The 23,337-nt window shown below is 39.8% G+C and overlaps 3 protein-coding genes across 5 annotated transcripts in view; 1 reads left to right on the top strand and 2 right to left on the bottom strand.

Annotated features, from left to right (window-relative positions):
- Positions 1-110: 110 nt before the first annotated feature.
- On the bottom strand, positions 111-14,205 carry LOC311036579 (mis18-binding protein 1-like). 2 transcript variants are annotated; one of them, XM_084045352.1, is made up of 19 exons: positions 14,122-14,205; positions 11,553-11,911; positions 11,300-11,413; positions 10,920-11,123; positions 10,602-10,739; positions 9,163-9,458; positions 7,489-7,562; positions 6,421-6,542; positions 6,156-6,246; positions 5,751-5,848; positions 4,370-4,548; positions 4,224-4,266; positions 3,192-3,702; positions 2,567-2,733; positions 1,585-1,718; positions 1,263-1,417; positions 756-843; positions 479-527; positions 111-270 (listed from the first exon to the last, which is right to left on the bottom strand). In XM_084045352.1, exons 2-19 carry the CDS (start codon positions 11,806-11,808, stop codon positions 179-181), a joined length of 2,811 nt encoding a protein of 936 aa, XP_083901478.1. In that variant the 5' UTR covers positions 11,809-11,911; positions 14,122-14,205; the 3' UTR covers positions 111-178. The 2 variants fall into 2 exon arrangements, with proteins under 2 accessions (XP_083901478.1, XP_083901477.1); XM_084045351.1 differs by lacking the exon at positions 14,122-14,205 and adding an exon at positions 12,801-12,857.
- Positions 13,796-19,730, top strand: LOC311036582 (serine protease HTRA2, mitochondrial-like). The gene is made up of 8 exons (XM_084045355.1): positions 13,796-14,541; positions 15,455-15,659; positions 16,346-16,540; positions 17,082-17,114; positions 17,450-17,558; positions 17,853-17,922; positions 18,022-18,120; positions 19,300-19,730. Exons 1-8 carry the CDS (start codon positions 14,039-14,041, stop codon positions 19,463-19,465), a joined length of 1,380 nt encoding a protein of 459 aa, XP_083901481.1. The 5' UTR covers positions 13,796-14,038; the 3' UTR covers positions 19,466-19,730.
- A 273-nt stretch (positions 19,731-20,003) lies between these two features.
- LOC311036581 (hypoxia-inducible factor 1-alpha-like) overlaps positions 20,004-23,337 on the bottom strand; it is a 30,373-nt gene continuing 27,039 nt past the window's right edge. Inside the window, exons 15-16 of one of the 2 annotated variants that reach the window (XR_014599862.1) lie at positions 21,238-23,049; positions 20,004-21,185 (exon numbers count right to left, since the gene is read on the bottom strand). Coding sequence is in view for 1 of the 2 variants with exons in the window: in XM_084045354.1 (XP_083901480.1) it covers positions 22,886-23,049 (164 nt within the window). In the remaining variant the exon portion in view is untranslated. Of the gene's footprint in view, positions 23,050-23,337 lie in introns of both variants that reach the window. The other variant, XM_084045354.1, reaches the window with a different exon arrangement.

The following is a 23,337-nucleotide window of genomic DNA, read 5'->3' as shown; positions in this document are numbered from 1 at the left end:
TCCTAATGCATACAGTACACTCCATGCATATCTATTGAAGCAGGAGGTCTATCCACAATTAAAGTAATCGTATATTATTTACTCTATCCTACATCCAGATTCCAATTACGTTTATTTGAAGAAATTCTTTATTTGGACTCAAAAATACAATTTAAAATTCAATCCTCAAGAACACATTTCAGTCCTCAAAGTAAAAATCCTCCTCCTCTCCACTTTCAAGCGATGATGCTGAATCTGGTCTCGTCTCCCAGACCAGGAAGGAATCGTTTCCTAGTAGAAAAGGACAGTATGAGGTTAACATGGCTCATTTTACAGAGTCTGTATCATACAGTGTGTAGAATTACAGTCTGATGAGGAGTTTGACAGAGATTACCACCTCCTCTGATAGACGGATATGACTTTATACAGCTGACAGAACACTTCAACTAGGCTACACTGCAAAAATAATTATGTTGGACATGTTCTTTAGAAAACCCACCTCCATTAAGACATCTTTTCTCAGATCGTTTCCCTGATGGTTTGATATCCTGAAAGGGGAAATGTACATAAGAACTTAGCATACGATATTCAATTGAAATAATAAGTATGCATCCTATTTCAATTCATACTTCATCAAACAGTAGTGTTTGCTGACAATGACTGATTTGTAATCTAATGAAACAGTTATTTTAACGCCACGATGAGATAAAGTACATGATAGGCTTGAAAATGTATACATGGACAGTGTTTATATTCTCATTATCATAAAGTTGTACCTTTACAGCATGTCTATCAAGGTGGACATTAGCCCGGCTTTTCTTCAGTCGTTTTTGAAGTTGATAAACACACCGGTCATCATTGTCCCTTCAAATGGAGAGAAAAGAAAAGGTCCAGTTACCACATCATAGTAATCAAGTCATTAACTAAGGCCATAGGGTGCAACTAGACTATTCTCCTCCCCAAAAAACATGTATCTGTGATGAGTTGCAACCAACTCTCATTTTGAGTTTGCACAGTTTGGACAGACTGGACAGACTGATCATATATATGGCTTATACTAGCTAGTCACATGTATATGAATAAGGAACACTTTTTTTGCCAGATTCATATTGAAACTCATATTGTTTCACCAGTAAAGTAGAAATGACAATGAAAGGGGGAAAGAAAACACTGCTTTTACGCCACAGAAAGTCAGCACTTAAATAGACTCCCGCTTCCTAAAGTGGACATATTAGACAGCCACAAAAAAACATTTGCAACAGACAGAATTCAGCTTCATTCACCTGTTAGTGTTGACAGAGCCCAACATATCTTCAGTGATGTGGTGACACTGAGGGGTCTTTACTGTAGGGAAGCCTGCTGTCCCCGGAGTCACAGGCTCCAAATCTGGAAACACAAACTCGTCGTCTGACTCCTCACAAGACAAGGTGTCAGGGAACTATGCAGCAAGACAGAGAAAACGTCATATTACACTAATATAATAAATAACCTCTAGAAAGAGCAACTTTGTTAAAACATTTGTTGTAGTCCAAGAACAAATACAGCAAATATTAACAATAACAAGTTGAGAGCCACAAAGAGAAAGCATGAACCAGAAAGTGATACCTGGAACCGATTAGCGAACATGGAAGCGTTGGTGAAAGCATCATCATAGTTTTCTTTGGGGATGGCCTTCAGAAGCTGACGAACTTGCTGCTTTCTCTTCAAGGTTCCAACTCCGGCGGTAATCTTGGGAGGTTCTGGGAATAGGTCGACAAGAGGCACAAACAGCATTAACATCATCTTGCCAGTTCCTCCATGTCCTTCCTTTTAAAAATGTCTTATCTTTGCAGCATGTTATGTTAATGGCTGCAATGGCTTTTTTGCAACTTGCATTCTGATATTTGCTAGTAAAACTGAGGCTGGTTGTGTCTCAGTCAATCACAGTCTCAGCCGACTACAGGATCTACATGCAACGGCACTGCCTTGTATTGGCTCTCGCACACCGCAAGGCAGTGCCCAAGCGGTGTGCTACCTCAAATGTTTTCAGATGTGTGTACCGTTTAGACCACAGGAAATTAAAAACATGTTTTTTACACTCCCATGAGCCTAACTGTGGTGAGGTCACAATGGAGATATAAAGTGAATAACAACGGATGCCCAAAGATTTGATCAAATCACTTCCCATCAAGAAAAAAACAGCCTATTATTTTTCTGGAGACAGTACAGGGGCTGCTTTTTACTGAAAAGCGTGAAAATATTTCAGCTTGTCAATAAGCTGCAATCCGTACGTTTAATGTCAGAGATTCCAAGCTCGGGTAGGCTTGTGTTACGCCACTGATCATTCATAGTATCATATGCCACAGCATCATATTCCAGCTGTGGTTTTCGAAGCAAATCGTTGTGTCAGGTAAAGGGGATACTAGGATTTTGAAATGAGGAAAAGGGGTACTTTAGCGAGAATCGCTGCAGAGAATGTAAAAATGAGTCCATTCTTACACTCAAGTGTGTCTGATTGCTGTCAATAAAGTGTTTTAATCTAGCTTCAATAAGCAACCAAAACTACCCGGCTCAAACAGAAACACTGGTTATATAGGAACATACATACCTGGCTCATTTACAGGCACTTCCTTCTTCCTGGATGTCCTGGTCCGGACCGAGACAATTCCCTGCGGCATGTGCTCTCTCTGGCACGCTTCAGCAGAGCGCGTTCCAACCATCTGGGCCACATTATCCCAGAAACTTCCCAAATGTTTTGGGAACAGGTTGACAGCCCTACACAACACACATTTGGTAACACATTTGGTTATATGGTGCAGTATACATTACTCATTCAGTAAAAAGTAACTTTGGGCCTTGGTACAACGGTTACAACTTTGATAAATGCTACGGCGAAAATGTTGACTATAGTAATATTGTGTTATCATCAATAAAGCATCGACTAAAGACAAAGCCTATTGACTGAGTGTGCACTTCATATTCCAGCCACATTCTGATTTCAAGCTGAATTTCTTTTTTACTTAAAAGTGTGTCTTTCTGCCAGTGTAGGCATAGGTCATTTCTTGTCATATATTTTATTTGTTCCCATCAGTCCACTACACCGATCAATACAATATCTGCATGGCTTTTAGTGGTTTTGATCTACAGTGTGCAAATCAATATGAACAATAAATACAGTTTAAGAACTTTTGTGAATGAGACCCATCCCTTTCTGTGGTTGTACGATAACTTACTTTTGCAGCCTTGCAAGCTCTGCCTCAGACCACTGGTCCTCATCATCCTCCTTTAGTTTGGCCTTGTTTAAAGTTTTCCTGGTCTTAGATGCAGTTTCTCTGAGAACTTTGGTGCCCTTCCTACGGCTGTTCCCTTTCACCCAAAAGTCATCACTTGAATCTGACGCTTGGTCAGCAGTGGGAGGATCTGAGCTCACTGGAGGATTGCATTTTTTTGGCAACCGCCTCTTTGGGCTTTTAGATCTCCGCCTTGAGCGATGATTAAAGATGGCTTCAGATTCAGGTACACCATCTGTACACAATGCGGGCTGTATGGCCGCAATTCCTGCAGTAGACCTTGTTGATCTGCGAGAACATCCCTCTGGGATGCTCAAGTCAGTGTTCAGTGGCTCGTTGTGTCCTCCTGTTTGCTTGTCAGGTTTGGCCCTGGCTCTGTCACGGTGGCGAGGTGGTGGTTTTACCTTTCTTAGTGGAGCCATCTCACTGGCGTTTCGTTCACTCCGTGTTCTCTCTGGATATAGAGGACACAATGTCAAGGTGTAACGAAGGCTTAATTCATACTTAGACAAATGTCAGTTGAAGAAAACATTTTCAGCTACAAGTTCACTTTTTAGCGCCGTGGGGATCCAAGGATGGACATATTGGTTGGTTCGTCCATCCAGTCGCCCAAACAAAACATCTTGAACACTAAGGATTAGCATGAAACTTGCTGTGCACCTTCATTGCCCCAGAGCATGAGACCAACTGATTTCGGTGACCCCATGGCCTTTTCTATAGCACCACTCGTAGGCAATAAAATATTTTAGAAACATAAGGGTGAAGGGTCCTTACAAAGCAATATTCAGGTTTGCCTGATGAAGCAACTGCGCTGCCCATTGACTTTATCATTACTGCCCTCCAACTAGAAGCCATTGTCTTGCTTTAGTTTTCGCAGAGCGAAAGGTATATGCAACAAATTAACTAGCCTTAAAAATGTACCCAATATTTGACACTATACTAGGCTAACGCACTTCCAGTTCCATGCATGCCTACCTTCACGGTTGGACCGGGAAACTGTCACCTCTGCCTCGACTTGCTGCAAAAAGATGTTGAAATAAGTCCGTAAAAGAAGTCAATTACATCAAGCGTGTAACATCTAAGAGCAAAGTGTGTTCAATGTCAAGGTATTAGTAGCTTACTGGGAAAGAGACAGTTGTCTCATAGGAATTATGAATTGTCATGTTCATGTCTTTGTCCATGACGACCCGCCCACCTCGCCAATAATCTAGAGGGGGCTTTATGATACGGCCACTTCGGGACCTATTAATACCAGTCTTCGCAGAGGAAGTTCCTACTTCCTCTGTGGTACAGGAGACAGCTGGAGAAGAGAAAGAAATCATTATAAACTGTACTTAAATGTAAGACAGTACTGTTCAAGTAGTGGAGTCTTCATCTTCATGCTCTTGAGTTTTAGAATATAATTCATGATTTGAAGTGCAATGTCATTCTTTTAACTTTAAAAGTACAATGTCTTGACAAGATTTTTTTAAAATATGTCCAGATATCACAATTACTAATCCAAGGCTAGTCAGGCATAGCAAGGTTCCAGTCTGACATTAAGGCATTTAACAGACGCCCTTATCCAGAGCGTGCAATATCAGAGTAAGCATGAACCCTAGTTGACAAACAACAGGGTTAATAGTAAACACAAGTAGAGTGCAGAGAAAACAACGTAGTTCCTTAAAGAAACTATACCAATAAAGTAAAAAAAAAAAAGTACCTAGCATCTGTCCACACAACATGCAATCTAATTAACATTCTTAACATTTATGGTCAATAAAAACAAACCTAAATAATACAAAGATGAAGAAAAGTAAAGAACCCATCTGCATTATACAAGAAGGGGTACAAGTTGAGGGGCGAGGTGGCGTGACTGGCGTCTGAATATATATTCGAATATAATATTTGAATATAAATATTCCACTGTTTGGGCGCCATGATTTAGAAGTCTAGGACATGTGGAGCATTGTCCAGTGAGTTTTAGAAAAGGCTTTAACAGCCTTTCTGTGTAACACACCAACCAGACTACTACAGACTGGCAGTCGAATGAAGTCTGGAGATCAGTCGGTTGAGAGGTGTGAAAAGGTTGCTGCTGAAACTCTGACACCGCATCGACAGTCGGCTACTAGTATGGTGCTAAAAAATATCCTTTGGCGTGGGTGATTTAAATGAGCGGGAGGTTTGTAGTTGGGTCATCATGTCCTGAAAGTATGGGGGGCCATGTTTTTGATTGCTTTATAGGTCAACCGCAGTGTTTTGTACTGGTGTGGCAGCAACCGGAACTAGAGGGAAAATCTTGGGATTGCTGCAGCATTCTGGATTACTTGGAAGGGCTTCAGTGAGCTGTGCTACAGTTTACTGAATGCGTGTCTGTCTTGTCCTATAACTTGGAATTGTGTACTAGGCCCTTGTATGAACAGCAAGTTCCCCCCCCCCCCCCTTTTTTTTTTACATTCCCCACCAATATCAACCAACTCACGGCTGCGCGTTCATTGTTCATTGTTGCCATCCTGTACTTACTTGTTCTGCGAACATTTGGCCTCTGATGTTTCACAGACTGGTTGGTGACGGCTTCTTCAGACAATGACTTGACACGTCTGACTTTACTGCTCGTCTCTCTGCGACAGGAATCATGCATCATTAACAGGCTTAACCCATTTAGACCGGGAACCCCTATACTGTAACTAGACTTTTCAATCTCGGAACCCCTTTTGGGGTAGTTGTTGTTACAGTATGTACAGTATACAGCAACATACATTTTTGGTAATTTTTGAATAAATATTTGACGTTTTTCAGAAAACTACTTTAGAATCGTCCTCAGGTCTATAACTGGTAGATAAATCAGCAGCCACTGCGTAATATTTAACTAAAAGCCAAAACACTAGGACACTATTTCTAGATAAACATTGACTGAATTCAACTTACCTTAATGATTCTGACATGAACTGATCATAGGATATTCTCCAGTCCTCAGGGAATCCATTGGTGAATTGCTTTAAAAACCACCGTGGCAAGTCTATAAAGGACAAGGATAAAACAGGACATCTCATCCATTATCTGCACCCACTTTGCTGTCACATTTCCTTGGTTGGTTTCATTTCTATGTTTTGCACTATTCTACAAGCTCAATAAACATTAACAAAAAAAAGATTTTGCATAATGAAATCTGAAATGTTCTTTGCTGACTTACCAGACTCTATCGGCATGATCATCTTGCCCACCAAATTATACGTCTTTCCAGAGGATGTCCTGAGCATAGTATTGGAAAGCCTCTCCACAATGACACTACTATGCCATGGCCGTTTGTCGTCCCTGTGAAGGAAATATACGTAAAAATGTGCCTGCCTATTGTGGCTGCTGCTGGGGTAGGGCAGAGCTGGAGGGATCGTCAGGGAAAACGGGTCACACCTTGGGTCTGGTGTGCCCTAGGCCTGTAAATATCTGGCTGTCTTCATTCAATTGCTCAGTTCCAATATCCCACTTTACAGACGTAGGTTCATGTGAAGTCTGTGAGGGCTATCCCATTTGAAATAGTTAGGTCAGTTAGGGCTCTGGTAGATCCCTCCATGAACCTTTTCTGTAAGTCGGCGTTTGTACTGATTTGCGCCAAGATTTTTGTGGGAGTAATATTAAAAGAAAATGTGCCTGTCAAGTGTGATAAATAAAGGACTCATCTTCAAAGTGCTGTCCCATTCCTTTTATAACATTTGGAGACCTTGCACCCTCAAGCACTTACCAGGTGTTAACAACATCTTACATAACAACTTAAACCCCATACGTTGATGAGTAGAGTCCCTCAGGGCTCTATACTACCATCTTTTCTGTGTTCGCTCTACATTAAATATCTTTGATGAAAATAGCTTATCTTCGTAGATCTGCTAAGGTTTTTAGTATTCAGAATTATACTGGGGTTTAAGTGGTTAAGTATGTAAGGGTTCAGGGCATGAGGGTTTAGGGGGGCCATTGGAACATTTTCTCTCTCCTGCATGTGTTCTATGTGTTTGGAAACCTGTCTTTTCGTTTACACACACAACATTACTCGCACCCATGCACTGCCTACACAATGATTTTCTTACAGATATGTTTGCAGGCATTTCGTTTATTCTTAAATATAGTCATATTCCTTTAACGGTACCCGTCTCCCTTTTTGTTACAACGCTGAGCCAGTTGTGACACTACTACACCTGCTTATGTGCGAACGGTTTGAAAGTTAATATCAAAAGGGAGTCACAGGACGGTTTCAATGTATTATACTTACTTGCGGATTCCATCAACATAGAGGCCAGCAGAGTTAGATTTCAGCAGCCACCGTGTCAAATAAACCCCAGTGACCTACCAGGCAGGAAAGAAAATAAATTATATATATATATATATATATATATATATATATATATATATATATATGAGCCAGGATTAAGACATTATCAGACAATTATCATCTCTTATGCAGACCCCCCTTTCAGCTGACCAAGTGCATTCATACTGTAGGAATGACATTTTATGTTTAAAAAAAACATTGCAAGATGTGCATTTCATTCAGATTTATACTGAAATCACTATTAAGGTGAAAAACACTGGAAAGGAAATAGAAATAATTGAGATGGCAAAAAAAAAAACGATAAGTATTTTTTTTTATGTAGCACTGATCTCAGGATCCACATGTAAAAAGCGTGTCTTCAATGTGGATCTTCAACATATGACAACTGACCAGTCTGTGTAGTGTGACATCAGTTATTTTCAGGCCGATCCGAGTTTTATTAGAAAATTAAAATATAATTAAAAAAATATGACAAATGTGAGGAGCATTGTGTGCTGCCAACTGACAGCGTACACAAGGCAATTGGTGTGTATTGGTCCAGCTGTTTGTGTCATTGTGTGCATGTCCAGAGCTAATGCCACAGATGGCTAGCCTCCTACATAGCCACGGCATTACAATTACTGGTGCACATATAGACATGTTTATCTTATATAACTAATTTCCAGGCTGCGTTGTCCTCATCATATCATCCTATGGTTTATGTCTGAACCATTGATAGACATTGGTTATGCACAAAAGGGGGCTAGAAAGATGCCTATGTAAATGCTGGGATTACGCACATGCATGAAAACTTTGACCTCAAGTGTACTCACAGTTTGGACTGGGAATTGGCAACACTGCAAAGTATTGAAATAAAACCAAATGTTCCAACAACAGATGGATTTTGCACTCAAATTGAAATATGGCCACTGAACAAATGTACTTGATCAAAAAGCATTTTAATTCTACTTATAAGTCCAAATAGTTTGTGTGCATACGAAGATGTCCTAGCTTAACCACCCATGACTTGTTTATGCTGAATCAGAGCAGTACACGGTCAGACTGGAGCTTTATGTAATGACTGGCTTCTTTGTAAAGCTACCAACTGTAAGTTTAATGTCCATTGTCGCCACCTCCTGACAGAGGCAAATGGCACCAAATCTAATGTCCAATCCGCTGTGCCGTCTGCTTCAAATCACTTTATTGACATTTGTCAACCAGATAGTGGTGGTCTGGTCTCCCCACACTTTAACAGAAGTGTGGGGAGAGGGAGACAACCTCCAACCACTGCAGATCATGTGCTAGTTATACTGCATCAACATTCTCTACCATACAGATTGGTTAAAATAGCATTTTATTCATTCAGGCCCCTGATTCTAAATGTTACATAAAGTTTAATTATGGTTAATTTTGGGAGTAAATGGAGCAAGATATTAGGCTTGTGCATGCATTTTCAAGCTGATTGTGATTTACAAATAGAGAATTGCATGCAGGTGTACATCTGTGCGATTTTCATTTTGAGCATATGCCATTTTTGTCTCATGTAAACATGTACAATTGTGTATGGACTTTCTGTACATTTTTAAAAATGAAGACCCTGATGAGCACAGTTTCTTAAAATCACAGTCTACTGACCTTGGCCTTTTGGGGTGTGCTTTTAGAGGGCTTAGCGGGCCATTTAAACACATCCTCACGTATCATTCTGTCCTCACGTATCTTTCTGAAGGAGATGCTTGGTGAACTGAGAAGAAGTGGGTCCACCACCAAAGGCTGGACATCCCCTCCAGGGTCATCTGCTCCTTCCAATTTGGACTCACTGATGGGATCAGCACTTCCAGGAACACTTCTGACATCATCCATGGAGGATTTGAGCTCCATCTCATCCTTATGAAAGGCTGTGGAGGTTGACCTGTCCTGTGGCTGAAAGTGACCTACGGAGAAAGAAAACAAAAACAACAAAGAGTCTAAAACTCTGATTCCCAAAATGCAGTGACTTGGATAGCAGTGCCAGGGTTAATAGATTGGCAGATGTTTGCCCTCTTTATAGTGCCATGCTGTATCTGGGCTACATACACATAAGTCTGTCTTGAGATTTTGACTTGCCAATTGAGGCTCAGGCTCAACATTTTTTAAAGCCATTGGTCTAAGAGACGCATCAGCAACCACTTGAGGTCATACCCAACCAGTCCAAAGTGGTTTGAATTGACAGAGCTGGCCATCAAGCCCCCCAAATTTGGAATAAAAGAAAGTATCACAATTGCAAAGCTAGAAAGTGCCTTGAAACCAAAAAATACAAGTCAACATTTTGGTGTAAGGGTGGTGCTAGAGTAAAGGCAATAAATAGGTTCTATCCTGAAAACTGCCAGTTAGATTATGAGATATCTTGTATTTTAAGTGAAATCTTTGGCCTACGGTTGGTGCTACAGGAGGCCATGGGTTCACCAAAGTCAGTAGGGTACATCCTCTGTGGAGCATGAAGGTGCCAGGCAAATTCCATGGCAACCCAGACAGTAGTTTGAGATATTTTGATTGAGACACAAGTGGCGGACTGACCGCGACATCCTTACAGACCCTCCATTAGTGGGGTCAAAAATGTAAACCTAATAGGGGGATTTGACTTGAATGACAGAGGATTCAGCCTAAGAACTCAAGGCCCAAAGTCCTGCAGTCATTTTGGTATTACAATAACATATCTAACAGCTTAAAAACTACTTCACCTCACCAGCAGACAACTCTCTACGCTACTGAGATGCACAATCCCACTACATCACCTGCAAGCAGAGATTCTGTTTATAATAAAACGGTGGAAGACTGAGGGAAAAGAATGCTGTTGTGTTGGGCTTGCCTTATAAACTTGACCCTTATAGACCAGAGTACGAGGATATTTGGCATCCATCATGATAAAACAAGTTTTCATGAAGCCCAAAAAATAAAATGATCACATTGATTTTGTTTGACAGATCACAAAGCCAATTCATTACGCTTAATTTATACATGCAACACCGTTGTACTATGGCGTATATGAACAGAGTATGAATCAGGCTTTACACTTGATTATATCCCATAATACTCACCTCTCTGATGGAGCGTTATTGTGCCGCATCCAGCTTTGTAACCTTCGTGAATGCGTCTATTCCTCTCGTTCTCTTTAATGTGAACAAAGAGCTTGGCTGGAGACATCTGAGGAAGCCTCTCCAAATTAACACACGTCCCTGTTCAAACAGTAAACCATAAAATATCAGGGAGTTCTTCCAGACTGACTGTGGCATTGCTGTGTCAAAAGTCAAACAAAGTGATATGAACAAATAAATATGGAGGAATGTACGGTGGGTTAACCAGGGAGTAGCATGAAGTAAATTCAAATTTCTTCATCACTTGAGGAATTAACTCACGTTTATATGAGATGTGCGTCTGGGGCAAGTTGTGGCAGAGAAGTGGGTCAGCTGTAACAGCTGTTTGGCTGTCAGTCATGTCCAAATTGTTGTAAGAGAGGGCATTTCCTACACCACTGCCAAAATCCTCCATGATGGTGTTGTCTGGCACATCATTCGCTTTATAAACAGCGGAGGTTGGCTTTTCCATTTGAGAGTAGCACCCTATGAACAGACAAACAAAACCAAACAATTGCACTCAAGACTCAATATTCTGCTAAATAGTAGAATGTCCTATAATGTACATACAAGATTGGAAAAAATAAACTATGATGTACCAGGATTTGCTGGACAAATACAAAGCAGACATTCCACTTTACTACAATTCACTATATTCTCACCTTGCCCCTTGATCAGTCTTCTCTTCACACTGCCAACATTCTTGAATTCCTGATCTCTCTTCAGGGCAAACACTTCATCTTCAGAAACACGTTTCTCGCAGGAAAGATGAGGCTCTGTGAAATCATGATAAGTACTTTATATTTATTATATTTAAGCTCAAATGTGATTATTAGTTTTCTGCAAAACGTGAGTCTGTCCTGTCTGTCTTACATCGATGGCCAACATTAATGAATAACATGAGTGACAACTTACTGGGAAATAAATTGGACCCAAACGCAGGATGGTTTGAGGCAACTTCAGTGAGAGGATGATGCTCCCTCTGAATTTGGGATTTCATCTTCGCAAACACTTTGGCTGGAGAGTCGTGTTGGGTCATAGTGTGTCGCATACAGTTTGTGGTTTTGGGGGGAGGCACATGATCTGGCACAAGATCCAGATCATAAATTAACGACCCATTCTCATCCATCACCACAGAAATAATTTCACTGGAGTTATCTGGAGAGGCCATTTTGTGTTATCTGGAGAGGCCTTTGTTGCACAGTGCACTCTGTAGCCACTTCCTTCTTTTATATCTTCACCAAAAGATAGCGTCCATGTTTGAAACACGATACCTGCAAGTGACAATGACATGGTGAAATCGTCATTTGTCAAATGTATGCTAGCATTCTACATCGTCTAAACACAAACTCTCACTTGCGGGGGCCAGTCTGCATTGGTGAAAAGTAGCTACGTACATTTACTCAAGTACTATACTTAAGTACAATTTTGAGGTATTTTTTTATTTACTGGGGTATTTCCAATTTTCAGTACTTTTACTGCATCTCAGAGGTAAATATTGTACTTTTACTGGAATAAAACATACATTAACCACTTCAGCCCAATATACATTTTGGCCATTTGAAAATAGCCGATCTACAAGCTCACAACGCGTGGCGTAGATCTGATATTTTTATGCTTTTGAAAACGTGTGAAAGGGGACATTCTGCATAATGAGTACTTTATACTTTTGGTACTTTAAGTACATTTGAATACCAATACTTTTGTAATTTTACGCAAGTCCATTTTGAATTCCAGACTATTGCCACAGAGTATTTCTACTTTCACTTAAGTAAAACATTCGAGACCTTTTTCCACACCACTGCCAGTCTCAGCGAAGCCCCATTTGGAACCTCACACTCCACTATTGAGTGTGAAGTTCCAAACGGGGCTTTGATTGATTGATTGATTGAATACTTATTAACAGTTTACATATAGTACAGTGGTACGGCTATACAACGGTGCTAAAGGAGAACACCAAAAAAGCCGTAAAGGGCTTGTTTCCATTGTGGTCCTGTGTATTCAATTCATCGAGAAAGCTAAGTGCTAACTAGTTAGCATACATTCACTTTCTCAGTAACGCAGCTGAAGTAAACGTTTGATTCGCGTGTTAAGTTTGAAAACAAAACATTTTAATGAGTTATTCCCCATGGCTTCATATAAACAGAGATAAACAATTCCTACCTTATGTTATGAACACATCTCAGAAGAGCAGTAAGTAACGCACTGTCTTACTTACACTGGGATTTTAAATAACACAACAATGTTGCTATTGGCTAAAGAGAAGGCAACGTCACCAGTGTTGCCATGTCCACTTATTATAAGCGACTTTGGCTTTGTTTTTCTGTAAAGTTGCTTGTAAATAAATGTTGGGCTTGTTTCTAAAGTATACTTGCTTATTTTGGCTTGTTTCCTAATGTGTTGTTAAAATGTTTCAAAAAATATTCCACATTTTTTTCTTCAAGATTTTTTAAAAAAAATGGCAGATCTACAAGCTCACAACACGTTGCATCGTGACGCGTTGTGAGCTAGCTTGTAGATCCGCTATTTTCAAATAGCCACTGGTTTAAAGCGCTCATGTGGCATGAGTCGCTTATTTTGGGGCCTATTTTCTAGAGCTGGTTGCTTATTTCTCTCGCAAAATCTGGCACCACTAGACGTCACTTCCTGGCATAGAATGCGTCACTTCCCCATGGCCCTTTGTGTACCATCATCATGACGTTATTTTCATCAGATAAAAGCTCTGATTTGATTAAAATAAGTCTATTGAACAGATTTGATACTTTTTAGTACAACCTAGGTATAACTGAATAATAGAACATTGTGGTATTTAGGTTAGAATCCACCCAATAAAATGCAACACTACAGAACTGCAACAGTTCAGTTATTGAATGTGCCTCTCCATACTGTGTCCAGTATTGCCAGAGTTTGCTAGATTAGATAAATAAGCATTCAGGTCTATGAAAATAAGCCCAAAAAAGAAGAGAACAAGCCATGTTGAAAATAGTAGATCTACAAGCTCACAACATATTTTCAGATGTAAAATACATACTCATTTGGGGATCCTTGATTTGATGTTTGAAACAAACCCCAAAAAACGCAACCCGCAACTACTAATATTTACACGGGACTTTACACAAAAATAAGGCCAAAGTAGCTTATAATAAGCACACATGGCAACCCTGCCTGTGTCCACTTGTGCGCATGTCCAAACAAGCCTTAGTCATGTGTTGTTCTCTTGACTCTTTGACAAGAGTGACAACTTTATTCGGTTTCGTTTACATCTGCTGTAAATGGTTTTGCTTTAACAAAAACAAAAAAGCTTAATTAATACAAATCGGACAGTTATAAATAATAACGGGTATCCCATGGTCAAAGCGAAACGTTTCACTCCTCCTTCAGAAGCAGTGAAGTGATGCAACATGGCATCTCATGCCGTCAATCGTTGCTTGTTCTCGGTCCTCAGGAGGCAACAAGCTAAAGATCACCATCACAGCAGGATCACCTTCAACACGCTGATCCAAACGACAAGTTCCCCTGTTATTGCCATCTGTACGCAGAAGCAGAGGGTCCCACGAAGCGACGGAAGAACCACTGCACGTCTTGTTGACAGAGGAACGCAGACGTCAGGAAGTGACCATCAGGGTCAGGGTGGTTCTTCTCGGGACAGTGTCCTCAGGTCCGTGGCCCTCGGGTCCGGGTTGGGACTCGGTTCTGTGGCCCTTTTGAACAGGGACAAGGAGGGCGATGATGGACAAGACAGAATAACCACCACAGTCTCTGGTTCGATCCTTGAACGGTTTGTTCTGTCCGCCCAGTGTGCATCTCCTTATAAGCCAGACAGCCCCCGTTATAAATACAACTTTATTGCTGATGTGGTGGAAAAATCCACTCCTGCTGTTGTGTACATTGAAATAGTAGGCAGGTGAGTTGGGGTTACATGTGGGTTCATTTTCATTCATTGATTGATTGCAGTTTTTATTGAACCTGAGGGTTTGTATTGATTAGCCCTAGAATGTCTGTGATCTTACATACATTTCAAGTATTCCAAATACACAGTCATAGATCCCCCTCGTAGGCGCGCTGTGTAGTGACGATCTGCGCGGCCGTAAAAGTGCTCTAAACTCCGTCTGTACTCACCCAATAATTAATTCCTAAGACTTGGAGTCATTTTTTGTCCTCTAGTGTCATATCCATTTGAAATTTCTGGCAGAAAACCTGTGTTTAGTCAAATATCTCCACTTTTCCACGAGCTTCACACGGACGACTGTCTGGATGCGCTAGGGGGGCGCGACTTGAGTGACGGACCCACACAAGTAAATGGGTCCGTCACTCAAGTCGGCCCCCCTAGCGCATCCAGACAGTCGTCCGTGTGAAGCTCGTGGAGATATTTGACTAAACACACGTTTTCTGCCAGAACTTTCAAATGGATATGACACTAGAGGACAAAAAATGACTCCAAGTCTTAGGAATTAATTATTGGGTGAGTACAGACGGAGTTTAGAGCACTTTTACGGCCGCGCAGATCGTCACTACACAGCGCGCCTACGAGGGGGATCTATGACTGTGTATTTGGAATACTTGAAATGTATGTAAGATCACAGACATTCTAGGGCTATGTATTGATGTACTTTATTTAAGACATGAGAAACGGTAGATCATATGGGAGTACAATTCACAATATACAACTACAAAAGTGGATAACTCGTAAAGCACTAAATGTTTTCCACTCTCTTCAGAAGCAGTGAAGAAAAGGGTGTAACTATCTGCAGTTTCCATTTGTAAACTCAGAGTTACAGATAAAACAAACAGCTTTACCACCTGCGTTGTTTCTACAGGCATCCACTTTCTGGAAGGGAGGTAGCAGTGTCCAACGGCTCCGGTTTCATTGTCAGTAGTGATGGTCTTATTGTCACAAATGCCCATGTTGTGGCCAACAAGAGGCGTGTCCGTGTGAAGCTGACTAATGGAGAGACGTACCATGCCACCGTGCAAGATGTGGATCAAGTGGCAGACATTGCCACAATCAAGATCAGTGCCAAGGTACAGCAATCAGCTAATTATCACACATGATGCTGTCGATATACTGAGACTGGGGATTCTACTTTGCTGTGTGAAAGGAAATGTAATGATTCATTCAACACCCATTTTCCATAATGACAGTGCTCTTTGACACTTCCCAAATTCAAGTATGATTCATTTGTGAACACAGCACACATACACAACATTCACAGTACAGTAGTACTGAAAAAGGACTCACTGGTCTCTGACTCTTTGTTTTCCTTTCACTCTGAATTCTCTTGTGTCTCTAGCACCTTTCCTCCTCTTTCTCTATTTTCCCTTAGCTTACTTAGTACTGTTGTTATTCATACATTATCTAGTATTATCATTGATAGTTGCTATTGTTGCTACAGAGTTGAGGAACTGAAACCATGTCATGTTTACTGTGTGTTCTCTATACTATATTGTATATTTTGTTCAATACTGATGGTGTTTATTTGAGTGTGACGTCTTTTACCCTGCTGTATGTATCTACAGTACTTTGTCTTGCCCTGTAAACTGTATCTTAACGACTGTGTGGCGAATTGTGCCCACAGAATCTATAAAGATCTTATATTATCTACCAAAGAATTGTACTTTTGTGTACTCATGTATGAAAATTGTAATGATAACATATCTTAATCTTGAATCTCTCTTTTCCTCTCCCCTCTGCTTCGTCATTTGCATAGCATCCTTTGCCCACCCTCACCATTGGGCGGTCCGCTGATGTTCGGCAAGGGGAGTTTGTGGTTGCCATGGGCAGCCCATTTGCACTCCGGAATACAATTACATCCGGAATTGTCAGCTCAGTGCAAAGAGGCAGTAAGGAGCTTGGCCTGTCCAACTCCAAAATGGATTACATCCAGACCGATGCTGCCATCGATGTAAGCATTATTTTGTTATGTCGTCACTGTCAGGTGAAAACCTTGTATGTCTGAAACAAGTACTTTTGGTAACTATCATTTAATTACCATTTACTAATGGTAAAAAGAACCTGTGTTCCAATGGATCTAATTCAAAAGCTCTTGTTAATATTGATTCAATATTTATAAAACCCAGAGACACAATTAGCCACTTTCACTTGAAAGAATATTCAGAAATAGTGAAATTAGTTGATTTACAAGCTCACAACACGTTGAGCATTAGTTATTTAGTTCTTTATTAGTTAGTTATCTAGCTACTTTTGCAAGGCATTAATTCATGAAAAAACATTCAAAAAAGTTGACATTTCTGCCCAACAACAACTATATACTATATTGGCTGTCAATTTGCTCTTGGGTTTATATGCACATTGGCTTTCTTGTTTGCCTGTCATGAGGACATTGAAAATAAGCTAGGACATTTAAGTACTGATGCGATTCAGAAACCCCTGTATTATACCATGGTCTATTGTTGATTCACATGTGATTGAATTTTGTCTTCCAGTTTGGCAATTCTGGAGGTCCCTTGATTAATTTGGTGAGTCACAAAATACATTTCATCTCAGTGATCACACACAAAAAAGCCTGTTCAGGATGCTTACCTTTATGTTGACATACTTTACAGTTAGGGCATACTGATATGGCAATGACTGATTGTTGAAATTGATTGGATGTTTCATAAATTTAAAGCAGTAATGATGTCCTCTTGATAACTGGATACCTTGTTGAGAGTTGATAACTGTGCTTTAATACAGATAACCTTAATGTACTGCTAAAGCCCACATGAATACTACCACAGTTCTTGTTTCAGAACAGTGATATTTGAGGAATTCCACAACAGTTAAGTGATAACTCTGTCTCATCACTTCTAAGGATGGTGAAGTTATTGGTATAAACACCATGAAGGTGACTGCTGGGATCTCCTTTGCCATACCCTCTGATCATGTAAGACAGTTCCTGGACAAAGCAGAAGATAAAAACAGTAAGAATACTAAACTTTCTCTATAAACCTTTTTATTTTATTTTCAAGTTTCTAATGTTGTTTTATTTTTATTATATATTTGTATTTGTTTTTTCCAGAATTTCTATGTTTTTACATGTTGCCTTTTGTAAGTGTGAATGAGAAAGACAAGCCATGAATGGAAAACACAAGTGCTTCAAACAGAAGTATCCACCCAGTTGGTGAAGATTTTCATGCAGTGTGGCTAATAAACTGGAATTACAATTAGCATAAATACCACAAATTATTTTATACATTCTTTAATCTGTTTCCTAGAATCCTGGTTTGGTGACTCAGAGACCAAACGCAGATATATTGGTGTGAAGATGTTGACCCTGACTCCAAGGTAAACAGTGATCAGTTATGGATTATCTTTGTATGGCACTACTGAACTGTGATCTCATCTGCTATATTTTCTTGTTATTGACACATGCCTTTTCTCCAGTATTATCGCTGAGCTGAAGCTAAGAGTCCATACCTTCTCAGATGATGTTACACACGGAATCCTGATCGTTGAGGTCGACATAGGCTCCCCAGCCAAGAGGTAAATAACATCTTTGATACAGTTGAACAAAATTAAGTGAATTCATCAAACCTCTTTACAATATCTGTCTTGTGTATTCAAATATGAACCCATGGTGACTGCCATAATTGAGCCCAAGTGGCCAGCTTCTGAGTTGTAAATTGAGGCTGTATATTCACCTGTTTCTTGGCTGTGTGTTTTCCACTTCCTGTCGGATTTCATTGGATATCATTAGTCATCTGACCGGTTTCATTGGATTTCATTGGATCAAAAGACAGGAAGTGGAACACAGTGAAAAGCCTAGGAAACAGATGGCCTGTAGTTAGACTGTTTTACCCCTGCTGGTGTCAGAAATAATTACTCTCCATTCAAGCCGGTGGGTTTTTGCCGAACTTTAGACTTGATTTTATTACCTTAATAAACATTGTCATAAATACTATATGCTTCCAGTCGCTAGTTTAAAGTCTTCTTTCAATCACCATGATGCGTTTTGGTCAATTATGGTCCCGTTTATTTTAAAATTCATGATAAAGTAGGGTACCTTGGTACTGTGGCTAACTTGTGATGATTTGATTGACAAGCTACACAACCAATAGCATTAATTTCACACCCCCGCTCTGGTCCCAACCGATAGCATTCATTTCCGTGCTCCAGATAAAGAAAGATGGAGGATTTGAAATTGCTGAAAAAAAGGCTTCATTTACAGTCTGTAGAGTGTATGGGCGTAACTTTGTCCATCCTTTTTACTGTCTATGGCTGAGCCACATGGCTGTTTCAGCTCAAGTTACTTTTGGCTATTTAGCGCCCTCTGGCGTACAAATGTGCAGACAAAGTGACATAACACACACAGCCTCATTTCAATAGAAGTCGGTGTCATTTTTTAAATCACTTCTGAAAACATACTTTTATATCAGTGTCTTTTCATAGTGTCCATTTTACTTTCTTATTGCCTGTCTTTATCCATGCGCATATCTTTTTATGCCCTTTGTTTTGATTTAATGTTTGTCTTTTTACTTTTACTTACTCGGTTTGTTAGAGGATAAGTAGACCATTTTTTTTGTTCAGACCCCTCATTTATAATCGTGCATAGCACAACCTCAAAGATAGCTTTAATATTGAGTTGTTTACCATACATACTGCTTTATGGGGAAAACTTGTACAGTACAGTAGGACTGCTGCTAATTCACTGTCCTCTCACAGAGCTGGCATGTTGCCCGGTGACATTGTGGTGGAGATCAATGGTGCCAAGGTCAACACGAACGAGGAGATCTACAAGGCCATACACAGCAGCAACAATATCACCATGCTGGTGCAAAGACAAACAGAAAAACTACGCTTACAGATCACCCCAGAATACCCAGAATGACCTGCTTGGTAAGAAGGGGCAGGATAAGGAAGTGTGTGAACTGTACACGAAAAATGGACACTGTGAAACATGGTCATTATGGTTGGGAGCCACTTTTTAAATGTAGTTTAATAAAAGCAAAATAAAAACTACTCATTTATTAACTTATAGTATGTTCTCACCATGGGGTCCATTTGGGCTGTGAAATGTTTTGTTTCTCATGGTTATCACTTGGGATGTAAAATGTAAATGACAGTTATGAAGGTGCAAACTTTCTTTAATGTGACACTTTGCTTGGTATTATGGAGATTAAGAAATTATAGGAATACATTCATTTTTGGAGTGAACAAACATCTGAGTCATGAAAACAGGGTTTAGTCATCTTGGTCATGACTACAGAGCATTAGCTAGTGTACATATGCAGGCTGCCAGTAACATTCTGCAAAGATTTAAAGGTAAATATGCTCTGTATTAATTGTCTGGCAAAAAACAAGTGGTTGGTGAAGTGATCTTTTACATGTTTTATAGGAACTGTTTTATCAAAACTGAAACAAGGCAATATATTATTAAAGCAATTTAATGTTAGACAGCAACATGAAACAAGCAACAGAGACCCAACACTGCAGTATGCAATGGTATAAAACTGACTGAGAAATGACGTTTGAGAACTGAAATTCTACTATGATAATCACACTAGTAAATTAAAAGAAGTGTTATCAATTACACCGCGTATCTACCTGTACTGTACTAGAGTATGTAACAAGCCAAAACTTGAATTATTTTCATGGTCAGAGAACAGTCATCTTACAGGAATAAAAATAAAATATTACTTTCAAATAGAATTTGACAGCAATAATCACAGCTTTCAAAAGACATCCAAAAAAAACCTCTGGTCTATGCACTGTTACACACTTTCACAAATGTAATAAACTAAAGTGACATCTACTGAATGACTGCATAATTGTATTTACCTCAGACAGGTAACCATTAAATGGAGACATGGGACCGTTCAATATTTATGGGATGGTTCCACTGGAGGAAAACAGGATCATCTTTTTTGTCCAAGGGAGGGTATACCGTTTTTTATTTTAGTCCAGGGGAGGTTCATTACATTTTGAATTTAAAATATATGTACAGTACGTACACAGACTGAAGAAACATTTCCATTTCTAAAAAAGTTAAATACAATTTTGGTGATGCACGTAAAAGCTGTTGGTCAATCGTCATTAAGAGAGGCTTTTATGGACTTCAAAATAAAACCAGCATTAACAATCATACAAGTTTCACATTGTATTATCACAGCGAGTCATATTTTGAAGTCTGATTAGTATCTACAGGAAGTCAGATATTTACTGAAACTGTCTTTGATGCTGATGGAACGAAGAAAGATGACTTTGAGAACAAGATTAAAGAACCATACACTGTGGAATAGAGAACGGATGTTTAATGGTTAACATCATTCTGGTACGCCAATTCAGCCTAACAGCACTTTGACGTGTCCATCACAAATAATACTTACTGCAAAGTCTCTCTGCTGAAGAAAGTATTTTAAAAATCAGATTTTTGGGGGGAGAAAAAAGAAACAGAACTACAAACTGAGATTGGAATCAAACTGTTATTTATCATTATTTGGTTGGGGGGGTCAATTTCTTTCAATCTCTTGGAGAGGGTTAAGAAAAATATATTTGTCACTGGTTGTACTGCACTAATGGTGTTCTAAACGAAACTCCATCCAAACTCTCTTAAATAACTTGAGAGTCGGGACATAACTTTCTAGCTCCACATTTAATGACTCTTTTTTGTTGACATAATCAAGGAGTAAAATGAAACATAGGAACACAAATAGAAACATACATTGATTTACTTATACAGTATGCAAAAAGTAGCCTAAATGTTTCAACATGGTTGCTAAAGCACTGCATATAAAACCAAAATCACACTAATTGTGCTCAAAATACACTGAATGCAAACTACATGCCACTGAGGCATGATGTCATAGTATCAGTACGTTATTTGAGCTACCATCAACATGAATCCAATACAAACCATCCCATCGATAAACATTCTTTAAAACTTAAAGATAACATTGCAAACAATAAAAAAGGCAATGCTTGTGATGGGTCAAATCAGAAGATTGCAATATGCTTGAACACAGAAATCTGCTGAACTCTACTTTGCTACTAAAACGTGTCCATGGCGGTGCTAAAATCATTTCAACACATTAAACTAACCAAAGATTTGTGTATGTAGATACCGCATTGGCTGCTACTGTTCATTGGAGTGATGCGTCAACGTGGCCACCACATTGGTAGGGGCAAGCAGTGACTCCTAATGCAAGTATGCCCCATCTACGCATGTCTATTCACAATTAAAACCATAACTCGCTGAATTCGCAACCCATTTTCAAGTTTGGTTTGTTACAAATTTCAGAAACATTATGATATAGGATAGTTGGTTAAATTTAAAATGTTTGTTTTCATCCCAAAACACCTCACATAGATAGTAACAGTAATGGTTATAAAAGAAAAAAGGTTTCAGTCATAAGTACTCTGTACTTGTATTAGACTGCAGGCATATTTCTTGCAGCGGAGTTCTGGCAACTGTCCCCTGCGAATATGGCAGTGACGTTGAAAGGCTACCCCAGTGGACAATTCGGCGTCTACGTATTCATGTCTATGAAACTAACTGCCATGATGGCAGAACACTAGGAGGGTCACGCCTTTTTATTTCAGAGTTCTCTAAAGTCCTCCAGTGACCCCTCATTCTAAACATTGACCGGTCCCTAACATTTAGACCACCTTGGGTTTAAAAAAAAAGAGGAACTTCTTGACTAAAGACGTTTTGTTACGTACGAGTACTACAACATACGAGTACTGGAGGACCACAAATAAAATAAAATAGTTGAAATCCTGTTAAAACTACTTTTAAAAAGGCTTAATATATATTGCTGGTAATATCGTTTTTTAAGAAAATATAAATTGTGCGACTTAAGCTTACAATACACTGCTGGCAGTAGCGCCAGGTTCTATGGTGACCTGCTGGAACAGGGTCATCTGTAGATGGCGCTGTGTGTGCTGTCTGAGAGATTACCCAGGGAAAAGACGAAATGACACAATAAAAAACTATTAGGTGTCTTTTTGCGCCCGAATCCCTTACACCAAAACCCAACAGCTGCTATGGTGTTGATCACGGTGGAATGCTGCAGAGATCACATAGTGTGCACAGATGGCAGCCACACTACAAAGTTTAAACTGATACAGACATAAATAAGGAACAGCAGGGTAGGACACACAGGAAAATCTTCAGGTTAATTTAACTCAGAGTTGAATTAACGCAGAGGACTTTACTGTGTAGGATGAGATGGGTTAGAAAAGGGAGTGTGTCAGGGAGAGAAATTGTAGTGTCCGGTCTAGTCCAGCAGGAGGCAGGCTAAGCATCGACTCAGTTGACTTGGTCCAGAGCTCTGAGCAAATCCTCCCCCTGCAACAGGTGCTGGCGACCCAGTACAGGTGCGTTGACCTCGTAGTCGTAACGGGTGAGCTGCGGAAGGGTGAAGGGAGAGGAGCCACCATCCGATGAGCTGCCCAGGAGACGACTTGCCAGGTCTGAGAATGAGAGGAGTATGTTAGTCTTGTATGAAAGCATGTCGTCTGTGTCCAGTACTTGGTGTTTGTTTAGTGGTGGACACTTGTTCTTTCTACTTTTAAATGTTAAATTAAATGTATAGTGATGTTATACAGTAAGTATCCCTGTATTTTGTTCATACACAGCTTGGGCAAGTTTGCGAGGGTTGGATGGGCAGCCATAACTTGCTGATGAGACAGCTTAGTCATTGTAGCTTAGTTATTGTAGATAATGTTACGTCGACAACTAACAGTAGTTTCTTTTGCAGG

The sequence above is a fragment of the Gymnoscopelus microlampas genome (genome assembly GCF_963454915.1).
Source record: "Gymnoscopelus microlampas genome assembly, chromosome: 20".
Taxonomy (NCBI): domain Eukaryota; kingdom Metazoa; phylum Chordata; class Actinopteri; order Myctophiformes; family Myctophidae; genus Gymnoscopelus; species Gymnoscopelus microlampas.
The sequence above is the reverse complement of the archived record's forward strand: the minus strand, read 5'-3'. Positions and strand labels throughout refer to the sequence as shown.

Excerpts from the sequence above, each read along its gene's own strand:
- LOC311036579 (XM_084045352.1), bottom strand. The coding sequence starts at position 11,808 with ATGGCCTCTCCAGATAACTCCAGTGAAATTATTTCTGTGGTGATGGAT. Across the intron at positions 5,849-6,155 it reads TTCATGTCAGAATCATTAAG|AGAGACGAGCAGTAAAGTCA; the intron begins GTAAGTTGAATT and ends TTCCTGTCGCAG. Across the intron at positions 4,267-4,369 it reads AGACAACTGTCTCTTTCCCA|CAAGTCGAGGCAGAGGTGAC; the intron begins GTAAGCTACTAA and ends ATCTTTTTGCAG.
- LOC311036582 (XM_084045355.1), top strand. The coding sequence starts at position 14,039 with ATGGCATCTCATGCCGTCAATCGTTGCTTGTTCTCGGTCCTCAGGAGG. Across the intron at positions 16,541-17,081 it reads AGACCGATGCTGCCATCGAT|TTTGGCAATTCTGGAGGTCC; the intron begins GTAAGCATTATT and ends TTTGTCTTCCAG. Across the intron at positions 17,115-17,449 it reads GAGGTCCCTTGATTAATTTG|GATGGTGAAGTTATTGGTAT; the intron begins GTGAGTCACAAA and ends ATCACTTCTAAG.